General features: G+C 46.1%; 2 protein-coding genes across 2 annotated transcripts in view; both read right to left on the bottom strand.

Moving 5' to 3' along the window:
• Positions 1-319: 319 nt before the first annotated feature.
• Positions 320-7,319, bottom strand: RPL13 (ribosomal protein L13). Its single transcript, XM_081016579.1, has 6 exons — positions 7,203-7,319; positions 5,247-5,364; positions 4,107-4,248; positions 3,126-3,299; positions 2,199-2,255; positions 320-519 (listed from the first exon to the last, which is right to left on the bottom strand). Exons 2-6 carry the CDS (start codon positions 5,348-5,350, stop codon positions 361-363), a joined length of 636 nt encoding a protein of 211 aa, XP_080872705.1. The 5' UTR covers positions 5,351-5,364; positions 7,203-7,319; the 3' UTR covers positions 320-360.
• A 2,262-nt stretch (positions 7,320-9,581) lies between these two features.
• The window catches only part of SPG7 (SPG7 matrix AAA peptidase subunit, paraplegin), a 33,152-nt gene continuing 18,777 nt past the window's right edge, over positions 9,582-23,956 (bottom strand). Inside the window, exons 10-17 of the mRNA XM_081016578.1 lie at positions 20,404-20,528; positions 17,863-17,965; positions 15,097-15,207; positions 14,239-14,354; positions 13,946-14,102; positions 13,560-13,723; positions 12,675-12,752; positions 9,582-11,657 (exon numbers count right to left, since the gene is read on the bottom strand). Coding sequence (XP_080872704.1) covers positions 11,448-11,657; positions 12,675-12,752; positions 13,560-13,723; positions 13,946-14,102; positions 14,239-14,354; positions 15,097-15,207; positions 17,863-17,965; positions 20,404-20,528 — 1,064 coding nt within the window. The 3' untranslated portion in view covers positions 9,582-11,447. The remainder of the gene's footprint in view (positions 11,658-12,674; positions 12,753-13,559; positions 13,724-13,945; positions 14,103-14,238; positions 14,355-15,096; positions 15,208-17,862; positions 17,966-20,403; positions 20,529-23,956) is intronic.

The following is a 23,956-nucleotide window of genomic DNA, read 5'->3' as shown; positions in this document are numbered from 1 at the left end:
TTCTACTAAATACCCAAATTACCCAGCTCTGTATCTGCCAAAAGGGAACCTAAGTGAGCAAGGACCGGTAGGTCGCCCCTTTCATCCCCCAACCAGGGGGTTAAAAATATAAAATGGGATCCAACTAGCACTGCCTTCCATTTCCCAGGCTGCTTCAATACTGAAAACCCAAGAGGTACCAGCCTCCTTGCCAAACTACTGGAGCGCCCACAAAAAATGAGTGGGCATGAGATGGAGATGGCAAAGGGGCTATGCTCAAGTGCCAGGATTCCCAGCCCATGTTGCTCTTCCCCACATCTCTAAGACAAGCACCACATAGTTCCAAATCTATCCTTTATTGAGGTGCTCCGAACAAAGAGTTTATTTCTTCTTTTCCACATCCTGCTCTGCTGCTTCCTTGGCTCGCTTAGCTCGGATGCCAAAGAGCCGAGCATTTGCCCGGGCCATGCGCAGGCTGGCAAAAGCCTTGAAATTCTTCTCTTCCTCTGATATAACCCGGGCTTTCTCTTTTTTGTAGACCTAAGGAAAGAATCAGACAATCAGGGCACACACCAAAAAGCTGCTGCTTTCTTCCCATTTCTCATTCAATATTCACCCACACGATGGCTCAGTCTAACACTTTTAAGTCACAGGCTGTATATACAGTTTACCTTTAAAGAACACCCAAATCATATTCATTCCTTCAAAGAATTCTGGGCAGCAGAGTTTATACCCCAGAGTTACAATTCCTAGCAACCCTCAACAAATTGCAGTGCCCAGAATTCTTTTCGCGACAAAATGTGCTCAAAATATGTAATATGTATATACAGACTCCGCCCCTTTCTGCAGCAGCACTCAGAACACCAGAAGAGCCTGCTGGATCAGGCCAATGTCCCATTTAGTCATGCGTCTTGTTCTCACAGCGGCCAACTGGATGCCCTAATGTGAAGCCTACAAAGAGAACCTAAGCACAACAGCACCCTCCCTCACTTGTGATTCTGAGCAACTGGAGTTCAGAGACATATTGACAGTGGAGTTGGAACCCTCATGGCTAGTCCAGGCACAGGAAAAATTCATTGCCAAAATGATGCAGAAAATATTTTCTGCATCACTAGCAGAATCTAGTGATCAGTTAGAGGGACTAAAAATGAAGGTGGTCAGCAGCATAAGGCCTTGGATATAAACATAGAGGATATCCACTTTTGGAATAAGAGGAACAGTTATGGCCAGTCAGTCTCAAAAAGGAAGTAAGAGTCAGGAAAGGCAACCAAAATGACCAACAGGTTGGAGCATCTTCTCTTATGAGGGAAGGCTAAAATATTTGGGGCTTTTCGAGGGGTGGGGAGCAGCAAAGTAGATAGCTTCCCTCTTTCATAATTCTAGAGCTCATAGGTCACCCAATTAAACTGACTGGCTGTAGGTTCAAGATAGACAAGAGGAATAGACAAGGAGAAGTCCTTTTCTACTCAATGACTAATTAACTTGTGGAACCCACTGCCACAGGGTGTGACAACAGCCACTGGCTTAGGTGGCTTTCAAAGGAGATTAGACAAATTCATGTAGTAGGAGACAGTCAATGGCTTCTAGCTATAGTTGTATACTAGTTTATTTTACATTTACATACTGCCCCTCAATATACTGGATTTCCAGGGCATTCACCTTATTTCTATAAAATAAAACAAAAATAAATAAATTGAACGCCCATATCCAGAAACTCAGCACTGAGTACCTCTTGCTAGAGGACAAGCAAGAGCAGAGAGGACTGTTTTCTTTAAGTCCTGCTGCTGCTGGGCTTCCCAGAGGCACTGTTAGAAGTAAGGCCTTTAGAAGAGAACGATCCCCAGCAGGACTCCACAAGGCTAACCACCTACTTGACTGCTTAATATTCCATTTCTGTTAGAAATTCAGTAGCATCACAACTACCACCATTCACTTGTTCAGATTTCATGTAAAACTTACTCGAAAAACCAACCAACAACCTTCAATATTGATTGCAAACTTGTGTTTTGCAAGATTCCAAGGACATAACTGTGCTTGAGTGAATGAGTAGTAGCCAACTCAACATTGAAGCTGCTCCTTTTTGTTAAGTCACAGAACATCATTTGACACCCAAGAAACACAGCTGCTCCCAAGAGACCATTTCACTGAAGTTGGAAGCAGGAAATTTCCCGTTATAAAGTCTATAAATTTCAGAGGAAAGATCTATGGAAGTCACTTACATTTTTGATGGGCATAACTGGTCCAGAGAGCTGTGTGGCCATCTTGAGCTCTTCAGCCTGTGGTGAGAAGAAAATGTTCAGGAATTAACTTAACTATTTATTCCACCTCCCTTTTTTGGACAGCAAGAAAAAAAACCCTAGCTTGGATTATATCATACAAGTGCTGAGGGAGCCTCTAAAAATCTTACTGTAGGGGCAAGGTTAGGCAGAGTTGAAGATGAAGAATACCAAAATTTCCAGTTTAGCCTTATATTGCTGTCATCTCACTTTTCCTCAACACTTCTGCTCTCTCTCCAATACAGGTAACTGCAAGGTCTTTAAAGACATATGTACACACTTTGAGAATCATAGCAACTAAGGAAGAGGGCCCTGGAACAAACTTTTTTAAAAAATAATTTTTATTAAAGATTTCTTAGTTTACAAATATATGTGCATACTCTCTTTTTTCAAGTTGCGTTTTCTACAGATCAGTTTCATTTGTTGTGAGACATTAGTGTTGCATGCAGTATTGGGTTGGGAAGAAAAGAGGGGGAGGGTGGGGGTGGTGAGTGGGGTGGTAATGCTTCTACTTAGTGGTTTTGTGTCAGCGTCACATGTGGGGGTTATCTATCTATTTGCTTGTTACATTTCCTTGATGGTGAGGGGATGGGGGTGGCCTTGTCTTTGGGTGGCTGTATTGGAACAGACTTGTGATGTTGTGGCTGAAGTAGCATATGACCACCAGCAATGGAAAGTAAGTAGTGTTTCTGCCTCTTATACTGGCTTTTTTGTGCCCCAGTCATAATCAAGTACTCCTTGGAAGTTGTGTCCTTGGGAGTTTTATAGTGTGCTTTGCAGCACAGCTTTCGCCCCACCAGACTTATTAGAAATAAAGCTCCCTTCTCCTGCAACACCTACTTCCCCTGAAATTCTCCCCTATATACTTACTGCACTGTCGCCCTTCTTAGGGGCAGAAGGTTTCCGGGGAAAGAGAATGATCTTAGAGCGGTATTCCTTCAACCGCTGCACATTTGCCTGCAGGGCTTCTGTTGACCTGTTCCGGCGCCTGGGGTCCACTGAGATACCAATTGTCTGGGCAAACTTCTTGTTGATGCCAGCCATCTAGGGAAAGCATATTAACCTAAGCCACAAGTAAAATCAACTTGTACATTGCCAGCCCTGTACCTGCTATGGAGGCAGAACAGTCATCAGCTGGAAAACTTCTTACTTGTCTACTTAATAATATCGATACTTTATATAATAGTATAGCAATGTTTTCAAAAATTGTTTTCCTGTTAATGTATTAACAAAATATTTGTTTTGAAACTCTTTAATAATTATTTTTTTTACAAAGAGAAGGAAAGTTTCAAAACGTAAGTAATCACGGTACTGAGATTCCAGGGACAGAGCCATCATCTGATTGAAAGGCTCTCAAAGAAACGGCATGTGGCTTGCAAGGGCAACAAAGAGAGACCTTCTGGTAGGATGCTAATGTACCTGGCCAAACAATTTTTCTCCAGTACCTAAAAAGAAATCTCCACCAAAATACTGAATAAAAATGTGTAAGGCTAAACTCTTGTCCTTTAAGCAATTAGAAACAGACAACAGAAGAGTGTGGGTTTCAATTTTTAACTGCCTAAAGTTCCTCGTATAACCCACTCTGAAGGAAAAGGGATTAGCTATACTATCGCTATAAAACTCTCCATCTGTTTAATTCAAGAACTTCCACTATAAATACAAAAACTAATCCTCCAAGAAATCTGATTCAATGAAGTTATTTGGTTATATGGAAGCCCCACCAACCACTGTACAAAACACATCAGATTCCGATATATCTTAGCTCATATATCATATACCACAAGCCAAAACAACCTGTATTTCAGAGGCAGGCACTCATGTGTTAAGAGACACCTATGCTTTTTTACTTACTCTCAGCTCCTCCAAGCTGAATCCTCTACCAGCACGGACTTTTGTGTGGTATCGTACAGTGGGGCACCTCACAATTGGCCTGATTGGTCCAGATACCGGACGTGGAGCAATACGACGGGCCTTCGCCTGACGGGTCTTCCTCCTGGGTGCAGAAAGAAGTACAAAAGGGTTATGTTAAACCTGTTGTCTCTCCAAATATAACCCTTACTGAGCTCCCCTTACAGATAAACTTGGGACTGGCTGCAAGGGAAGGAGGCATAAGGCAAGCATAAGAACAAAGGAAGTCCTGCTGGATCAGACCAAAGACCCACTTAGTCCAGCAACGTGGCCAATCAGACGCCTAAAGGAAGCCTGCAAGCAGGTCCCCAGTGCAATTGCTCCATGTAATTCCTAGCAGCTGGTATTCAGAAGCATACTGCCTCTGACAGTGGAGGCAGAACTAGCCATCACTAGGAGCCACTGATAGCCTTATCTTCCATGAATTTATCAAATCCTAGCACCACTCTTGTGCAAATGAATTCCATAGTTTGAGCAATGTGATGTGTGAAGCTATGCTCCTTTTGTACGCTTTACTGGAAGACCTGGAATTCTAGTATTATGTGAGGAAAAAAATGACTTCTTTTTTCCAAATCATGCATAATTTTATGCCTCTTATGTCCCTCCTTACTCACCTTCGCTCCCACCACAAACTACGAGTTGCAAATCTAACTTTTCCTTATAGGAGTTGCTCCAACCCCTTAATCTTTTTGGTTGCCCTTCTCTGCACCTTTTCCAACTGAACAATATCATTTTTGAGATGTGGAAATCAGAACTACAGACAGTATTTAAACTGCGGTAACACCAGAGATTTAGATAAAGGCATTAAGATATAGACAGTTCTGTTTTCAATCCTTTAACTGAGTAGATAGAAATAAAAAACGCTACAGCCATCAGCTTATATGGGTTCAAAGGGTCATCAATGTGGTACAGCGATTCCGGAGAATTTTCATCATCTGGCTGAAGAACTGAACAAGTGTCTTGCAGAAAGCCAAAAATGGCAAGGCTCACACTTGCTTGCCTTTTGCATTATCCAGACAGCTGTATGTTAGCCGAGCACCGGACACAAAGAACACAAAATGCAAGGGGCTCAGCAGACCTCACCTGCGGATCTTCCTAGCAGGCTGATTAAACCATGTGGCCACTCGTCTTTGCCAGTCTTTGTGAAAATGGGGATTCAAGATCATGCCATTCCGGCTGGGCGCCATGGCTCCTTATGTCCCTGAAAATACAAACAGTATGGATTAGACTCCTTGTGATTTCCATTTTAACATCTCTTTTCAGTATACAAAATATTATTTATCCTTGCAACAGTTCTGTGAAGTATACTGGAGACACATAATGTCATGCCCTTCTAAGCCCAATGGAAACCTAGCATTTGGATTCCTAATTGTGCCAAAGGTTGGAAACTTGCAGGCAGAATGCAGTTATGATGCAAGAAACCTTTTACTAGTAATATTAGGAAGAGCTTTGATCTATTCATCAAATATCCCACACTCTGTTTAACAATATCAAACATGCATCACTGCAGCATCTCTTCTGCAAGAGACCTTACAATAACATAAGGAGCTACCTACTTGCTTAATTTTGGCTGGTCCTGGCTACGGTGATTGGCAGCAGCCCTTCAAGGTTCAAAACCCTTCAACAGGAGATCCCAGAGAATGAACCTTCTACATGTACTCCTGCTGAACTATGGGGCCCTCCCTTACATATGAAACTGCTGTATAGGATCAGGCTATTGGTTCAGACTAGTACTGAGTCTTCTCTAGCAAGGTATTCAAGATACTAAATATCTCCCCCCCTTTCCTCCCCTCACTCTTGTCTTATCCCTCAACCCCATACTGCCTATTAAAAGTAATGTCTCATTCTGAATGTGACTGACTTGTCACATTGTATGAAGGATAAACAGACTTCATTTTTTTTAATGATACTAAAGATCTAACTTGGAGCCTTTTGCCAATGCCCTATCAGAATGGTAAAATATGGGGTCATCCCAGCCAAACTTACAAGGCTGCCTTCATTCAGATTTTGCACATTGCTCCACTGAGCCCAATACTGTACTGACTGATCTGGCTGGCTGGGGCTCTTCAAAGTCTTCCTTGTCCTGCTATCCAAGAGCTTAAACCAGTGGCCTTCTGCAGGCAAAGTCTGTGTTACACCCACTAAACCAGACTCCATCCCCACACAGGAACCTACCTCATGCTGACTCAAACCCTGCTGTTAAGCTGAAGAAAAATGGTTTATTTCACTATGAATAAGAAAAAGCTGGTGGCTTTAAAACTGCTTGTTTAAAACGTTCAAAAGCTCGTTAGCATTCAGGGATACAATGGTAAAGGTAAAGGACCCCTGAAAGTTAAGTCCAGTCGCAGACTGCGGCGCTCTTCTCGCTTAGGGAGCGACACTTGACTAAATCCCATAAAGGGGAAACCATTTCTGCAGTCAACAATAAAATCCTCAATGAACACGAAAACACCCAGCAAAACAAATAACCTGCACTTCTTCAGGACATTACATTTTAGCCAAAACTACTACAGTTAATGAGTTGTAGTAAGTCGTTCTTCACTAGCCAATATCACTCCGAAATACTGTAGCTTTGGCTTGACTAACCGGGCTACAAATCCTATTGATTGGTGCAATAATTTTTGGCCAGAGACAGAACCTGGTATCACGATATATGAATGAGCTACGGATGCCCCTGGGACGCTGGCTTCACTTACCCACCACTGGATGCTCTCCTCGAGGGCCGCTAGCCGTCCTAACCGAGGCGCCAGAGGCTGAGCTTGGGCCCGCCTGCGGGCAAAGCCTGTGTGCTCCACTTCTGAGCTCTGGCTGGGCTTTCTAAATAACGAGGCAGATCCAGAAGCTCCATGGAGCGCAAAGGATCGCTTCTAACAACCAGGCAAGAGCCCATCAGTCTCCCCACCGGGACCCCATAACCTTTCCGTAACGTCCACAAGACCCTCTAGAACCCCGGAGTCCGCCCCCGGAGTCCCCCATCCCCGCGCAGGCGACGGATGAAGGCGGATAGCCAACCAGGCCTCCCCCAGCACGCGAACTCACCTCCCGGGAGAGAAAATGGCCGGCCGGAAAAAGAAAGAACTCTCGCCAGGAACTCTGGGATATCTGAGCCGCCGTGCGTGACCCGGTTCAGGAAACGCGAAACGTTCCGTCCGCGGCCAATCAGGGAGAGGGAATTACCCTCACTGGCGTCAGCCGCTATGTCCAACACATAGCTTGTCAGTAACAAAGATGGCGCCCATCTTAAAGGTACCGCGGCCGTACAATTCTGCCGGCTCGTAATGGATGGAGGGGCACGGGAAGGGAGTCTCCTATTCAAAGAGTCACATTTACTGTTTCTTTCCGTTTGGCATTTGACCCCACCCACCATCGGGATGTAGTCCCTGAAGGTTGGCCAGAGGGAAATGCAGCCATTGGGCTGAAAAATGCCCCTCTCCCCACAGGTTTATAATGTGTCTTTCCTTGGTATCAGCACATGAGGCAATAGGTAATGCAAAGGAACAAACTACTGCTGAAACTGCACTCACCATTGTGGGGGGGTGGGGAGGTGATGATGATGCCTCACCAGCTACTGCTTGGGTTGGCTCAAAAGCACAAGAACTCACCTCCCACAAAAGCAACGGTAGAAAAGTAATGTAAAGGACCCCTGGATGGTTAAGTCCAGTCAAAGGCGACTATGGGGTTGCGGTGCTCATCTCACTTTTCAGGCCAAGGGAGCCGACGTTTGTCCACAGACAGCTTTCTGGGTCATGTGGCCAGCATGACTAAACTGCTACTGGCAGATGGAGGACCGTGATGAGAGCCAGAGCACACGGAAATGCCATTTACCTTCCCACCACAGTGGTACCTGTCTATCTACTTGCACTGGCTTGCTTTCGAACTGCTAGGTTGGCAGGAGCTGGGACAGAGCAACAGGAGCTCACCCATTGCTCAGATTTGAACCACTGACGACCTGACTGGAAACCCAAGAGGCTCAGTGGTTTAGATCACAGCACCACCCATGTCCCAAAAGCATATAGCCACTGACTGGATATAAAGGTGGGCCAAGGGGAGAACCAAGGCATAAACCTTCCTGAAGAGAACACGGTAAGCAACAGCTGTATCATTCAGCACTGGGTGACCTCCTTCCACATGGAAGTGAAGTGGCAGACAGAAAGCAGCAGCTGACTGATGTCTGGTGATGGACCTGGTGGAAGTTGGCAGGTTTGCTGGGTGGAAGCTGGCGACGTATGCATTCAGAAGCCAGTGGATGCTGAAAGGCTGGAGCAGGCTGATGTCTGTGGATGTAAACTGGTTGAGGTGAATGGTGTGTGTCTGGGTGCATTCAGGGGGTTCTGGAAGCCGCCCTCCTGGCACAGGGTGAATACATGAACCAGAGGATATTCATGGGTGGAAGCCAGTGGAAGTTGGCAGGCTGAAGTGAGGGATGAAGTTGCCAGGCAGAAGCCAGTGGAGGTGGCTGGATGATGCTGTCAGATGGCTGCCATCCCCCTCAGTATGTCTGTTTGTGTTTCAGGGTTGTCTGAAGCTGGCAAGGTTTTCTCTGAGACCAGCCATGAAAGTAGTGAAGAGAACTGCAGGCTTGCAAGTCCCCTTCTATTTCTGAATAAATGTGCTCATTACACAGGAAACCCAACATCCCACTTTTATAGTGCACAAGTCCTGCTTACTGGTGTCCCATTGGCATCTGGTTAGCCACTCAGAATACAGAATTCTGAACAAAAATCCAGCATGCTGTTCTAATGTCCTTAGAATTGTAACCCCAATTTCACTGTGACAAACGTAATAAAAGTTCTGCAGGATCTGATAAATCAGAGTTCAATACCTTGCTCCCCAGTGGCCAGGCACCATGAGCACTTCCTTAACTGTGGCCAATAAGATTCTCCGTTGGGCCAAATCTAGGTGATTCTCCCCTATTGCCACTAAAAGGAACAGACAGCAGTGAATTGTACATGTTGAAAATGGCACATATTAATGTCACGGATAGCATCTGCAGTAACCTGAGCCTACAGTAGCCTGAACTGATGCACGCATATCTAAAGTCTTACTGAGCTTAAAAGGGCTAACAAGCAATATTGCATGCATAACATTGTAGCCCGAATAACACTGTGACACACTTAAGAAAAGCTCTGTAGGATCTGATAAAGATACTTCAGCATCCTGCTCCCCAACAGCCAGGCACTATTGAGCACTGGCATAGCTTGGCCAATGAGAATTTTTTATCGCATCAGGTATAGCAGACTCCCCACTAGCGGCATTTTAAGCAAGGGAACACAGTGCACTTCATTGAACAGACTACAGTGAGTTGCATATACTGAAAATGGCACATATTAATGTCATAGATTGTATTTGCAGTAATAGAACAGTTTAAATGAGGACTCACGCCCATTGAGAATGACGATAAATGACTAGTGTGTGGTATTTGAGTTCTGTAAAAGTTTATTTCATTTTTTAATAGATGGCAAAGATACAAGCAGCTGAGATGATAGAGATTTATTACAGTTTGTGCTAGGTCATGGTTTATAAATACATTGAGCAGGAACTCTTGGAAAGATAAGAAAAGTGGAAAAATCAAGGTGGGGAACACTTGTGGCTCTCTTACCATCCCTCCCCCAGTGACAACTTCTTCAATTGAACAATTTTCAAATTTCATTTTCCTGAGAAATACCCAACTGGAGAGACATACCAACCATTTCATATGCCAAGACCCAGCACAGTTAAATTTAACATGACTTTCTTGCTCCAGAATTTCTTTCAATATGATGCCACTATAGATGGAGGTTTTTAAGCAGATGCGAGATGGCCATCTGTCATGTATGATTTAGCTAACATTCCTGCATTGCAGGGGGCTGGACTAGATGGCCCTTGGGATCCCTTTCATCTCTGCAATTCCATGAGCCAAAGCATTAACCACCCTTGTGCTAAAGCTCAGCTACTGCCAGTGAGTCTGGCGAGTCTGGCTCCCTCTTGGAGGGAAATGGGCTAAATTACTGCCACTGTGATTCAGAAACTTAGCATACTGCCCCACAGATATTGTCACAGATATACAGCAATTTGGTACAAATTTGTCAATAGACCACTAGGTGGTACACAAAGATCACCAATGACTTTTCTTTCAAGGCCCACTGGGGGAGATGGAGAAAGGGACTGCTTACAGACCAATGCTGAAATGCTTGGTTTTCTTTTATGTCGTAGTGCAATATCACATGTTGAAATACATATTCAGGAGGATCTCCAGGGATTTTAATAGCCGCAGTTCTAAATAGCAAACTCTCTTCACGTTGAGGCAATTCAGAGTGCAAATGTGTGCACGCTCATCCCATCTATGCACGAGGGTAGTCTCAGAAAAGAGGCAGTTTTGAGAACTGCCAATTAAATATTGGCAGGAGTGGAGGAAAATCTGGACAAGGGTTGTATAAGGATACAGACAATAGTCCTCATGGAAATAATCTATGGAGTGTGTTTGAAAATGCAGCTAGCCCTTTTCTCTCTCCACTCCACCTCCCTTCAGCTGTTATTGTACAGCAGGAAACTGACTATCCCTCCCCCCACCCAACTCCTGTTACAAGCTGCTTTAGAGACACATTCAGTCTAAAGGCCTGTAAGAACCAGAAGCTACCAGCCAGCCAGAGTACTCTCCGAAAGGCTTGAGGATTCTCTCTCCCTTCCAAGTCACTCCAGGGAGCCCCACCAGCATTCAGAGGTTGTGCCTGCCCCTATCTTTGTGGCCAGAGTTACATAGGTCAAAGGACCTATATCTTTGTGGCATGGTGACATAGGTCAAAGGAAATCTACATCTCCATTGTCCATATCAGACTTTCTACACCTCAAGAGACATGCATAAAAATCAGGGAAATATTTGTGTTGTTGGTTCTAGGGAGAAGCATTAAACTCTGGATGCTAGTGATGCAGCTATTGCTGTCATGTCAAAGGAGGGTTGCAGTGTGTGGCACCAGAAAAAAGAAGATGATGAAGCAGAGCACAGCAGCTGCTTTTGTGGGAGGACTATGACACAATGGCTGGTTCTGCCCAGACTGACCACACACATTCCCCTAACTGTAAGCTGGTGACCCAGAGGCACTGGGACCCTTCCCAATGAGCCTTGATGAGCCCATACACATACGTCAACCACAGCTTGATCATTTTTAGAGCAGGGGAAGTTGGACCCTGCTCGCAGCCCATCACAAAATATGAGCAGAGCAGCCTACACACAGGCATGAAATAACTCTCTTTGCGCCTCTAGTTCAGAAAGGAAGCTGCTCAGTCCCTTATCTCACTTGGGCATTTTCAAACTGGTCTCTGGTCAAACTCTTCCTCCTCCTCTCGGCTCTGGGGTGACTGAGGTGCCTCTTCATCTCCCATATCTTGTTTGTCCCTCTCAGCCTCAATCCAGCTCTGAGGGCTAATCATTTTCTTGGGCCCATGTGGAGGAGGCCCAATCAAGGCTTCTATGTCATCGTAGTTGATGACTTCTTTCTCCAGCAGGGCATCGGCCAGCTAGACACAGAAAAGGTGACAGATGGTAAGCATTTGCATGCACACACAGGCCAGAGAAACCTAAACATGGAAAAAGGATACACTGGGGCTCAGCCATCCACTGGCTGATGCAAGGACCAACTCACCTCAAGGAAAGCACTCTCAAGGACAGGGATGGAAACCTAAGACCTTTCAGACGTTGCTGGACTCCAACCCCCATCAGTCCCTGAAGCCAGCATGGCCAAAGGTCAGGGATGATGGGTGTTGTAATCCAACAACATTTGGAGCGCCACAGGTTTCCTGCACCTGCTTTAGGACACCACATTCCATTCAAAGGATTCTTTTTTCCTCCGCCGCCCCCCCTTGATCTTAAAAGGAAGCAACAGTTTGAGGACAGTTTATCACATGCAGGAAAGAACTTGCACTCTACACACACCTCTCTTCTCCCATGCCAGGTGCCATTGCATAAAGCAAAGATAACCATTAAGAGAAGTATTGTGTATGTAGCTATGAAAGAAAAAAGTATGGCAGTGGTGTGAATGTACAAAGAAAGGGACAAGGATGCACATGTGGGGCCATTTGAGGAATGTTACATCAGGCCTCCTACCCTGCAGCTCTAAGAGTTTCTCCCTTCACATTCCTGGCATCACAAGGAGCTGAAATGCGCCACAACCCACTGCTTCTTGCCACTATCAGCCAAGGAAAAGGGCTGCCGTGCTTCCCAATGCAAGTGGCAACCAAAACAGTATCTAAGACTCTGCAGAGGAATCATCTTAGTTTTGCTCTCTTAGTTGGCTCTCAGCAGAGGAGCTGCTACCTTGTTTTTAAAAAACCAGTCCTCCCCTGCCAAGTTGCTCAAAGCACTTTTTGAAGCCTCACAAGCTACCCTGTAGCTAGGCTAAAGAGAAGCAACTTGCCCATGGCCAGCCACTGAACTTTCAACAGCAGAGCAGGGTTCTGAGTCTGGATCACCCCCGCTTCCCAGTCACCCCCACGCCCAATTCAATCTGAATCCCTCTGGTGTTCTGCAAGCCTTACTGCTTTCAGTTTGTCCCGATTCTCTAACAGCAGTTTCTCTGTGCGCCTGTAGGCTTGGGCCACCAGCATCTTTGCTTCCTAGAAGGGAAACAAAAACCAGAGGAGGAGTTATAGCAACAAGGCTGAGCCAAGAGAGATTAAGATTCTGAGCTGCAGTTCATACCCCTTCAGCAAAGACACAGAGCCCCAGAGATCCTAATGAAGAACAGCTCATGGGTAAAGAAGAGCTTAGTTGGGTGCAGAGTGTGATGGCACATCTCACATTTAAAGTAGGACTAGGCAATGTTCAGCCTAACTATTCCCCTCCAGTTCTGTTTATATGCTTCCTTCAAGTGATTAGTCCTAACCTTTTTCTAGCACTTGCCGTAAGTCAATTCAATGAGCGGCTTTTATTGTGTGGGAAGGAAGGCAGTGACTTAGTAAGTTTGGGTCTTTATTGGTTTAGAATTCTACCAGCATCATCCCCTTAGGACTGGGACCTATCCAAGACTAGAACCCTTGAAGCAACTGAAAAGCACAGCAAAGATGCTGCTAGCAGCAACAAAAATGTACAGGAAGACATGGGATGGTGTTCAGCTAGACTTCAGGATTGGCAGTTGGCCTCCTTCTCCATAACCACACACACTTTGCAGTGCCAAGCTAATCTTGTTTGCATCCTGTTTACAAGGGTCAACACAAGCCAACTTGGGCAATAAAGCCCTTTCCTTCGAAAAGTGGCATTCACACTGCGAATTCCTCTGGGCTAGTGGTTACAGTCTCACATGATTAGCCTTATTCTCCCTGGGAAGCTGCAACATAACAAAACGGCTCTGCTTCAGGGCCCTTTAAAACCTGTGAACAGGCAAGCATTTTTGTTGGAGCTTTATATCCATGAAGAGAACTTACATGGTCCATAATTTGCTGGAGTCCGTGGCTGAAGGGACGCCGTCCTATCCCTGGGGTACTTTCCTTTTCTGGGAAGGACAAGTATCCAACATTGGGCACCATCCCATATTGCTTCACCATTGAATAGGCTATCTTGGTGACCTTCCTCAGGTCATCTTGTGCCCCTGGAGTAAACAATGGATAAAAAAGAACTTAAGGGGTAGTGCTACATGCATCAGAAGTGTCAAGATACCCCCCTCCTATTCTGGGGGCTGGGAGTAATGTCTATGCAAGCTCATTGGCTTCATTGCTCAAGCACAGTGGAAGGACATTTAACAAAGAGAAGCCTGCAGCACAACTGAAAGACAGGAGGTCAACAAGATGAAGCACATATTTGGCTTCCTCACCTGTAGTGACTTTATTAAAGGTGATGGCTTCTGAAACTCTCCCTCCCAGGGCCATGCACATCCGCTCAAAGAGCTGGTCCTTGGTAAGGAGGTATTGGTCCTTTGGCAGGATCTGGGTGAAGCCCAAGGCAGCATTGGTGCGAGGAGCGATGGAAACCTGTGAGATAGTGGGAAGGGAAGAAAAGAAAAAAGGAGAGGCCCAACTTGTATTGCAGAGAATGAGTTCAAGAGGCATCAGCTGCTCTTGATTACCATGTCCCATGTCCCAAGCTCAGGGCAGAGAGCAAATCTACCTTCATCGCTGCCTCTGTGTGCTCCAACAGCCAGCCTACAAGTGTGTGACCTGACTCATGAAATGCCACAACTCTCCGCTCCTCCGGCGACAGGATTTTGCTCTTTTTAGCGGTCCCTGTGGGGCAGATGGAGGACATAAATTCCATTTCCCAGGATATGCTACTAAGGTGCACCACTATTTTAATCTGCAAGGCTGAGAAGGGAAAAGGCTTTCTCTGCCCCTTATGCACTATCACTCAGCTGTAAGTCAGAGAACTCTCCGCTATCATGACCCAAGGCCTAAGAGAGCCAGCAACAATTCTTTATTGCATTGATAGTTGCAATAACACAGGTCTGTCAATTCATCCTTCAGACCCTGATACCACTTTTAAACAGCCTATTAAACTCTGGCCCTACAGGAGTGTATCCAAATAAATGGTCCATGTAGGATAGGGCAAGCCCTTAAGATTTTTCCCTGGAGAAGGCAACTGCTGAAATATATATGCAAAGGTTGGATTCCAGCAACGTATTCCTTGATAAAAATCAACACACAAAAATCTCCTGCCACTCACCAGGCAGTCTTCAGAAATTGTAGCTATGCACAAAGCAAGACCCTAACAATACATGGAAAGCCCCCATTAAGGCCAGCAAAGCCAAGGTATTGTAAAACATATACACCCAAACAGAGAGGCTTCTTCGTGGTCTCTAATTAAGCAGACCTGATTCACACCACTCCATTTATGCTCCTTCACCCTGCAGCTGTCCACTGGCAGCTTGGCTGTGTTAAACTGGCAATGATGGCAAAACCCTTTATCATGTTACACTTTACCGTAGACTGAAGAAAACTGACCAACATGTCACCCAAAAAGAAACCTTACCTGCAATGACTCTCTCCACAGCGTACTCAAAATTGAATGTGTCGATGGACTTATGCCCCTCCCTTGCTGCGTGGAGAGCGGCCTCATTACAGATGTTGGCTATGTCTGCTCCTGTAGACAGAGCAACACACACTCATTGGGTTTTCTTGGGATCAGAGAGCGGGAACAGAGCAGGTAACTATCAAGCCCAACATCCTCTCCCAAGCAATGATCCTCCATGGAACAACTCAAAGAGGGTGTATAAAAATGGTACAGTACTCGGCACCCAAGGATGCACCTGAAGGGTAGGTAGTGACTCCAGGGGAATCAAGCAAACAAGCCAACCTGTAACACCAACACGGAAGGAGTAGGGGAAGAAATTGCCCAAGTCACCACTTGCCATTATGAAGAGGGGATGAAATTTCCTTCCCAACACCTAAAAATATGACCGGTTGGACCCTGAGAATGATGTACTATCCTCCCAAACCCCAGGTTGGGACCAGTTCTACCCAACTGAAGACTTTCCTCTTCCAACAAGCCTTTTAAGTGAAGGCTTTTCCCTGTCTGTGTCTATAAGGTAAAGGTAAAGGTACCCCTGCCCATACAGGCCAGTCGTGACTGACTCTAGGGTTGCGCGCTCATCTTGCTCAAGAGGCCGGGAGCCAGCGCTGTCCGAAGACACTTCCGGGTCACGTGGCCAGCGTGATGAAGCTGCAACTGGCGAGCCAGCACCAGTGCCGCACACGGAAACGGCGTTTACCTTCCCGCTATAAAGCGGTACCTATTTATCTACTTGCACTTAAGGGTGCTTTCGAACTGCTAGGTGGGCAGGAGCTGGGACTGAAAGACGGGAGCTCACCCCGCCGCGGGGATTCGAACCGCCGACCTTATGATCAGCAAGTCCTAGGCACTGAGGTTTTACCCACAGCGCCACCCGCGTCCCTTGTCTGTGTCTATACTGGAGCATTTTTTTAATGCTTTGATTGTGTGTTTGCCAACCTAGGCTCCTTAGGGAGGCTGGTATACAATTTTAATAACAATAATTACAGCAACAACGTCCTCCTGTCTTTAGCCACCAGTTTTTCTTAGGTTGCAAGAAAAGAAGATGAAGCAGTGCAGCCTTTGAGGTGCTGGCACCACCTTGCCTGATGTCCAATGCCACCTGAATGTTAACTGCTCTCCACTTGCATCAAGAGATTCCTCTTCAATACCTGAATGTGATGCCCTAAAATGCTGCTCGTTTGGGGTTAAGATTCTGCAACTTTTCAAATCCATTACATGCAATGCCCCCACATTACATCCCTGTGGCATTGTTAGGTTATGTAAAGAAGCTATGTGTACCTGCTTCGACTCTTGTAGCCCACCTGTTTACAGTGGCAACTTTTTTTCCCTAAATCACAGAACAGAATCAAACCTCTGTAGCATTGCTTGATAAAGTGTGGGCATTTCTAGTATCTGACAGAGCTGCTTCTTTAAGCTGCTTCTATGACCTATTTTTAAAAACGAGATTGTTTTGTTTTAGTCAAGGTAATGAGAGGCAGAGCCGACATTCTAGGCTTGAAATGTTTAACAGTGTATTTATTATGTAGTTGTTGGCACAATATATCCCTTTTTTATCACTCTGGCTAAGTAACATGCTTGATCTCTAACTCTGATTTGTTATTTTCCCTGAATTGGACTTCCTGTTGTCAAGAATGTTGCCACATCTTTTTAGGGGTACTACTGGCAACCATTAGTGCTTTCTATGAATTTCTTTTCAATCAGCTTCCCTTTGTCGCATTTTACTGTGATAAAAAAAAGTTGTTCTGCAAATAAGAGTTTTTAAAAAGCAGAGTACAAAGGAGGAGGAATCAGGAAGTGAGGGGGGAAGGGGCTGTTATGCAAAGCAGAAAGAAGCAGGATCTTGCAAGCCTCTCGCTGTTGTGCTCTGTATGCTAGATTCAAAACCACAAGGTGACCCTCAAGGAGAGGCTTCATGGTGGACAGCAATGAGTTAATCAAGCGCCGTCTCAAGCTGGGCTTAGGAGAGGGTGGCCTGGGCTTGGCATTGCCCGCTGGGGCTCTTCTGACCACAATCACACAAGTTTCTCCAGGGAGGAGAAGGCACATCTGTTCTGAGTTTTGAGCATGTGGGTGGTGTGGGGGCTGCTCAAAGGAATCACGGAAGAGGCAGAGCGGGGGCCACCAGCGGGGAACTCACAGAGGATACTCCACAAACAGGAAATTCACAGCTTTGTTCTGAGCTCGGAGATGGACTAGAGGCTCAGGAAAGCAGGAATGTCCTACCCGTTTCTCTCAAGCTAATCCAATGCTGAACTGCTCAGTTAAAATATTTTAGACTGCAGAAACATTTCCCCAGATAATTGCACTGATTTTCCAGCTACTAAGTTTCCAGCAGGCACAACCAGAAGCAGCAGCTCCAACCCCACAAAAATCTGCGTCACACACGCCAAGCACGAATTGTTTTTTACTACCTCTGTTGGAAGAAAAACTAACAAAAATGCTGGAAAACTGGCCGATTCATGGATTTAGCACAACCAGGCTAGGTACTAGTCTGTGTGTCAATTTCCATCCAGCATAACTACAGCACTGGGGGGGGGGGGGGCTTTGGCCCTCTTTTCTTTCACATCACACACAGCAGCAGCATTGGAAGGAAGCAGCCGGGTGGAAGGTAGCCAAGCCATACATGACTAAAGTGCGCTACAGAGATTGCTAACATGTGGCTGGATGCAAACAGCAACAACAACAAAACAAAGGAAAACCAGACAAACAGCTGCTCTTACATACCACTGAACCCCGGAGTGAGCTCAGCCAAGCGCTGGGAATAAAAAGTGCCAGCCTGAGACAGCTTCAGGCCCTTCAGGTGCTGCTCAAAGATCTCCCGCCTCTCCTGCAAGGAACAAGACAGAGCAGTTTTGCATGGCGCAGCTGATGCTGAAGGGCACAAATGGGCATCAGAAGAAAGGAAGATGCTGACATCAACTTGTCCTCTAAAAGCAAAAGGGTGGGTAGAAGGGAGTCCCAGGTTCACAGCCTTCCTGTTTATTTATTCTTATTTGTTTGTTACTTATTCTTGCAAAGAATGATGGACCAGGTAGACCTTCATCCACCCCTGCAACTGCTTCTCTAGACTTTACAGAAGATTGCTATCATCCCTATGTCAAAACATGCATAAACCATCCAAAAACTATTGGAGCCAGTGTGGTGTAGTGGGTAGTCTCACTAGGACGTGGGCTTTGGCTTGAGGACACTGTGCATCCTCCTTAGCTTGGGATAAAGCAACTGAAAGGAGAGAGAAGTGGCAAGGCAAAAGAACAGGAGTCCACAACACAGTCTAAAAATATTAGATTTTTTAAAGCATTTTTAAAAGCCTGTGTGCCCGTGTGTGTAGAAAAATACACGCTGCCCCACAGAACCTGAGTAGTTTCTATTGAAAATACAGACTGTAGGCAAGTGGTAGTGAACAGAGTGCCCTCCAGATGTTCCTGCCAGCCTCAGCCAATGGTCATGACGCAAGTTGCAGACCAGCAATATGAGGCAGGGCTGCTACCCCTGTTGTAGGCTCAAATCAAGATGCCTTTTGGGAGAGGCCTGAAGAGGAGCTGGAGTAGATTGCCACCCCAACAAGGCTCACCATGCATTTGGGGTTGCTGCTTCTTCAGAAGCAGGATTTCTGAAAGAAGGAATCTCTACTCAACGGAAGATGCCAGGCTTGGCAAAGCCATGATTATTACAAGGCAAAACCACCAGGGGGCAGAGTCTCTCTTGCTTGCCTATCTTTCCAGGTTCTGGATACTTCCACGGCTTCTTTCAAATGCAGGACAGATGTAAAGAAGTCATTGCAAGAAGTCATTGGCTCTTCCCTCCAAAGGTCATTCCTCTCGCTATACCCCCCTCCTATTAATTTTGATTTATTCCTTAATGTTTCTGTCATCATAGCACTTGCATGACTGAGCGGGTGGGGGGTGGGGGAGACAGACAGAGGGAGAGAGAATTGGGGCTTTGCAGATGCTCCCCTCTCCTTGAATGAAGAGAGGCAATTTGCAATTGGGGCGAGGGGGCCAGATCTAGCTGGCTACAGGCCAGCAAGTGACTCATTCAGCTGGTCCAGGCGGTCCTGATTAAAGCAGTGGGCTCAGCTGCCAGGATTTCCTTCTCCTTCCTCCTTCAAAGCAGCTGCACAGCTCACTTTTCCGGTGCCAGATCGTATCAGGCATTTGAGGTATTTTAAGCGAAAACCTGGAGGAGCAGGAGGATAGCGAAGCCCCAGATGGGAGGAGGGGATGCTGGTGCTGTTTAAAAAGGAAAACCCTCATCTCAATTCAGGTCCTGCTTACCGCCCAAGCGGATGCAGCCATTTATGAGCTGTTCCGGGGAGGGCAGTGGGGAGAAAAGGAAACCTTACATAGGATTAATGGAGGAGGAGGAGGACAAGGAGGTTCCTTTTCTTTGGGCCGTTTTCTATGCTTCCCACTGCGTGCACTTAACTCTGCCTACTGAGATCACAAGAAGCCCCAAATGTCTTCTGGAAACACGCAAGACTCTTTTCTACCTGGCTAGCAGTCAAATACCTAGGGATGCAAGCAGGGAGCTATTTTAAGCTCTGTGGGGGGGTTTTGTGTGTGTGTGTGTGTTTTTAAAAAAGACATGCTTGAACCAGAGATTTCAGTTGTGTGTGTGTTTTTAAAAAGCAGACCACGCAAGACTGAAGTCAGGCCAAGCCTGCCTTAAGAGTTCTAAATGCACAAATTCATACTGTGTGATTCTGCATCCATCTACACACACAAATCTGATTGAAAGCATTTGGTCCATTGCTTAAAAGCACCACAGCAAAGGCACAAGGGTCATGTTCTGAGAACTATTACTGCAGTACTCCCAAAAGGTGCCTCTCGCATAACCAGTTCCTTTTCTTAGCACAAAGGTTGTTGTTGTTGTTTTAAGTAAATTTGTGTGGAAATCCTCATAGTTCCTGACTGTCCGATTGACACTGACTACTGAACTTTATGGTTCGTGCTCTTCCAATTGTGGGTCAACATAAACCCAGCAGACCTGGTTTTATAGGTTTACTGAGCTCATGTAGGCCTGCAATTTGAATGCACCATTCACAAAGCCGAGATTCTGCTAGAGCTCCAACAGGAAGCGACAGAAACGCCCTTATAGCAGAAAACCAACAATGGAGTGAATCCAGTTCCTGGGATTGAGTGCACCAATTGTGAGTCAAATACTAAAGAAGACAAGTGTCCACAATCCACTGCCTAGCCTCTGCCACTGCCCAATACCTTAACCACAGAATCCAAGAGTCACAGCAGAGGTGGGTCCAAATAATACCTGCAGAGTAGGCAGATCAATAAAAATGTGGCGGTCAAGCCTCCCAGGTCTCATGAGAGCATTGTCCAAGATATCTGCCCGGTTGGTGGATGCTAGCACTATGACATGATCGGTGGTCCCCATGCCTGCAACAGAGAAAAATGTGAAGAGCAGAAGTGAATGGAATGTGCCACCTGTCCAAGAAGCTCCAGAGAGAGAGATTTCCCTGCATGAGAGGTCAAATGTACACAAACATGCTTTAATATGCAAGGTCATGGGCGGGGAAAGAAGAGGCTGCAATCAAGCAGGTGCTCGTGGACCTATCTAGCGAAAATTGACTCATGTGGATTATATAAATGCCAGAACGCTAGAGATCTGGACACAATTTCCTCCTTTAAATGGTTTATTGCACATTTTATACAACTAAGAACACACAGAAATATATATTTTTAATTGTCCTGTCCTTACAATTCCAATCCCTGAATTGCAGAAGACACTGAAGCCCGCTAGACTCAAATGTGACCAGCATTCATACAACTTATTTGTTAATCCATTGATGCAACTTCTCTCACAATTATGTTAACAGTTTGCATTCTAGCAGTTGTCAGTATACTGAAGATAACATTTTAGCGGCAGCGTGCATTTGGCAGAACTGCCATCTTTAAATGGCATGACCACAGCTGTGGGGCAATGCAGCCAGCCAAATACAAGCTACACAGGAAGCTTTTGGCATGAGGCAGATATAGCTAGGCTTCTTCCTTGCTTGAACTGCAGAAGCACACACTGCTGCCTTAGAGTGGGGGCAGCATGGGCATATTCTCCCCACGCTGCCCAAGAGATGAGCACAATAGCTCACCCAAGGGATTTATCCTCCAGATAACCCAGAGGTCCACTCTCCTACTGCATGCTGCTACCTAATGAGCCTCACTTCTGCCTCCTTGCGGGATGCTGTGGAGGCAAATTCCAGAAGACAACAAAGCACAACTGTGCACCAGTCTGTCAGGGTATTTTGCAAGGCAAGAAGGAAGGAAATAAAGGCGCTGGGAGTCAGTCACGTGGGCTAAGCAGCTTCATTCCTATGGCAAGATTAGTGCAAGCAGAACATTAGCTGCTTTGCTCCTGGGAAGAAGTGCTCCCAAAATAGATCAGACAACCAGCAGATCCATCACCAAACACAACAAGCTTTCCAGTGCTCACCAAAGACACCATCAGAACAAGGCCTGGGAGTGCAAGGCTCCAGACTGAGCCTTTTATAATCCTGTGACCCCTTGTCAATCTATTCTCCGCCCTCCCCCAAATCAACACCCCTAGCTTCAACATGACTGAACTGGCAACGGAGTGTGATTAAGGCAACAAGACTCCTGGAGAGGAGCTGCCTCCCCGACTCCCAGGGCACAAAGGGCAGAATGAAAGGAAGCAATTCTGGATCTAACAGGTGCTCTCCCTGTTACACAACTACCCAGGCTCTCTCAACCTACTGGGATATGCATACACTTCTGTTTCCACCCAAAGTATGGCAAATTTAACAAAGCAAGCAACCTTCTATTCAGGGATGAAGAGTGGTCGACTGCTTGCACACTTTAGCTGAGAGCAGGGAGGCTTCTGACCATCTGGTGGAAGATTATTCAATTTTTGGAAAAAGCAAGGCTCAAATCCAAGTTTTAGTAGAGCCCAAGATCAGTATGTGCATGGAGAATGGACCAATCATGCTCAAAGCTGTATGGCAGAGTTAACATTGCATGGGAGCATGTGCGCACATACACACACTCTTCATATAACCTTTGTGATGGAAGGGACCTTAGAGGTCAACTAGTCCCCCTCTGGCTCAATCCAGGACCTGCAATGCAGAATGCAAGCACAACATCCCTGACAGGTGACCACTCAGGCTGTAATTCAGTATGCCCAGAGAAGGACAGTCGCCACCTCCCAAGGCAGAGTCTGTTCTGTTGTCAAACAGCTCTTACCATTCAGAACTTTCTCCTAAAGTTCAGCTAAAATCTGCAGTCTGTACTTTTTGCCCATTCATTCTAGACCTCCTCACCCTTGGAGGAAAAGAGAGCAAGTCTGCTCCATGCTCTCCTGAATGACAGCCCTTCCTATATTTTAAGACTGCGATCATGTCTTCCCCCAACCTTCCCTTCCCCAAGCTGAACATACTTGGCTCTTTCAACTGTTCCTCACAGGAGCTGCTTTCCTCATGTTCCTTAGTTCAGCTCAGTTCATTCTGATCAGCCAGCATGAAGCAAAAGAGGGTGCTTTCGTGCTTTAGCAGAGACTCTTTTAAAAGAACATCGTTTCAACCTCACTCATCTAGTTTCAGCTACACTAGCAGTACAGAGTGGCTGCATCAATATTAGAGACAAAGCAAGACGCTGGCTGGGTCTGTCAAGCACACCGCATACTGCTATGCTCGGGCCAGATGAAGCTTCGGCTGGCTCCCAGCCAAGGCACTTCTGAAGAGGCCTTCTCCCAGACAGATACCAGCTGAAGCAAAAGGCTAGCTAAGGCTTGAAGTCTTGGGCCACCTTTCCAGCACCACTTGGTGCTTCTTAGCCTTGGCCTCCCCCTAAATGTTGTACTTATTTCAGGCAGGGTTGGGGATCCTGTGGAGCTCCAGATGTTGCTGGATATCATGTCTGTCCATTGCTGGCTAGGGCTGATGGCAGTTAGTGTCCAACATAATCTGGAGGGCCACAGGTTCCCTATCCCTGCCCTAAGGAGTACCTGAAAATATTTTCCCCAAGAGAGCTTAGGGAACAGGAAATTCTACAGCCACAGACACATACGTGCACACACCTGTGCACACAAGCGGAAAACCAGCCAGGTGGTACATTTCAGAGAGTTTTAAGAACCCACCAATGGGTCCAGTCTCAATACCTTGAGTCGCTACCAAGAGACCCAGTGATAGCAGTAATACACAAGGCATGCAATAAGCAACCAAAAGAAACCTAGCAACCAAACGAGAATCTCTCTTGCTTCTTGCTGCCAGGTCCGAAAGACAGTAGGCAGAGCTGGGAGAGGAGAGCAGTGGGAGTGGCCAAAGTTTTGCTTTGGGGTGGGATTGCACTGGCTGAAGGAGTGAAGGCAGAAAGTTAGACAAGAACAGAAGGAACTAACTGTATCTGCTTCTGCCCCTCTGCATCCAATCTTTCTTTTCCAAGTAAACAGGCTTTAAACCCACCCATCTTGGGAATTTTTTTTATGCATTTATTAGAATTATATCATTGGTTACCACATCTAACTAATCTTAGTTGAAGTGGCCTGCCTGTAACCTACAACTGTGACCCTCCCTTTCTGGATGCAGGTCGAAGTCAAACTGGAGAGTGAGGGGGGGTGGAAAGTGTGACAAGGAGAGTTTGGAACTCTTTGGAGAATCTAGGAGTACTTGGGCAACAGAGAGAAGCTTAGCAATGAAGGAAAAAAGGGGGAGAAAGGCAGGGAGCGGGTGGGGGCATGCTTGAGCTGCCATCTTCTGTGAGTAATACCATGGCAACAGTAGGAGGAGAGTTTTCCTCCTGGAGTGGAGAAAGGAGAAATATTTCTGACCACAAGCCAAGGAAGAAAGCAAGACTGG

The sequence above is a fragment of the Podarcis pityusensis genome (genome assembly GCF_964106645.2).
Source record: "Podarcis pityusensis genome assembly, chromosome: 8".
Classification (NCBI taxonomy): Eukaryota; Metazoa; Chordata; class Lepidosauria; order Squamata; family Lacertidae; genus Podarcis; species Podarcis pityusensis.
The sequence above is the reverse complement of the archived record's forward strand: the minus strand, read 5'-3'. Positions and strand labels throughout refer to the sequence as shown.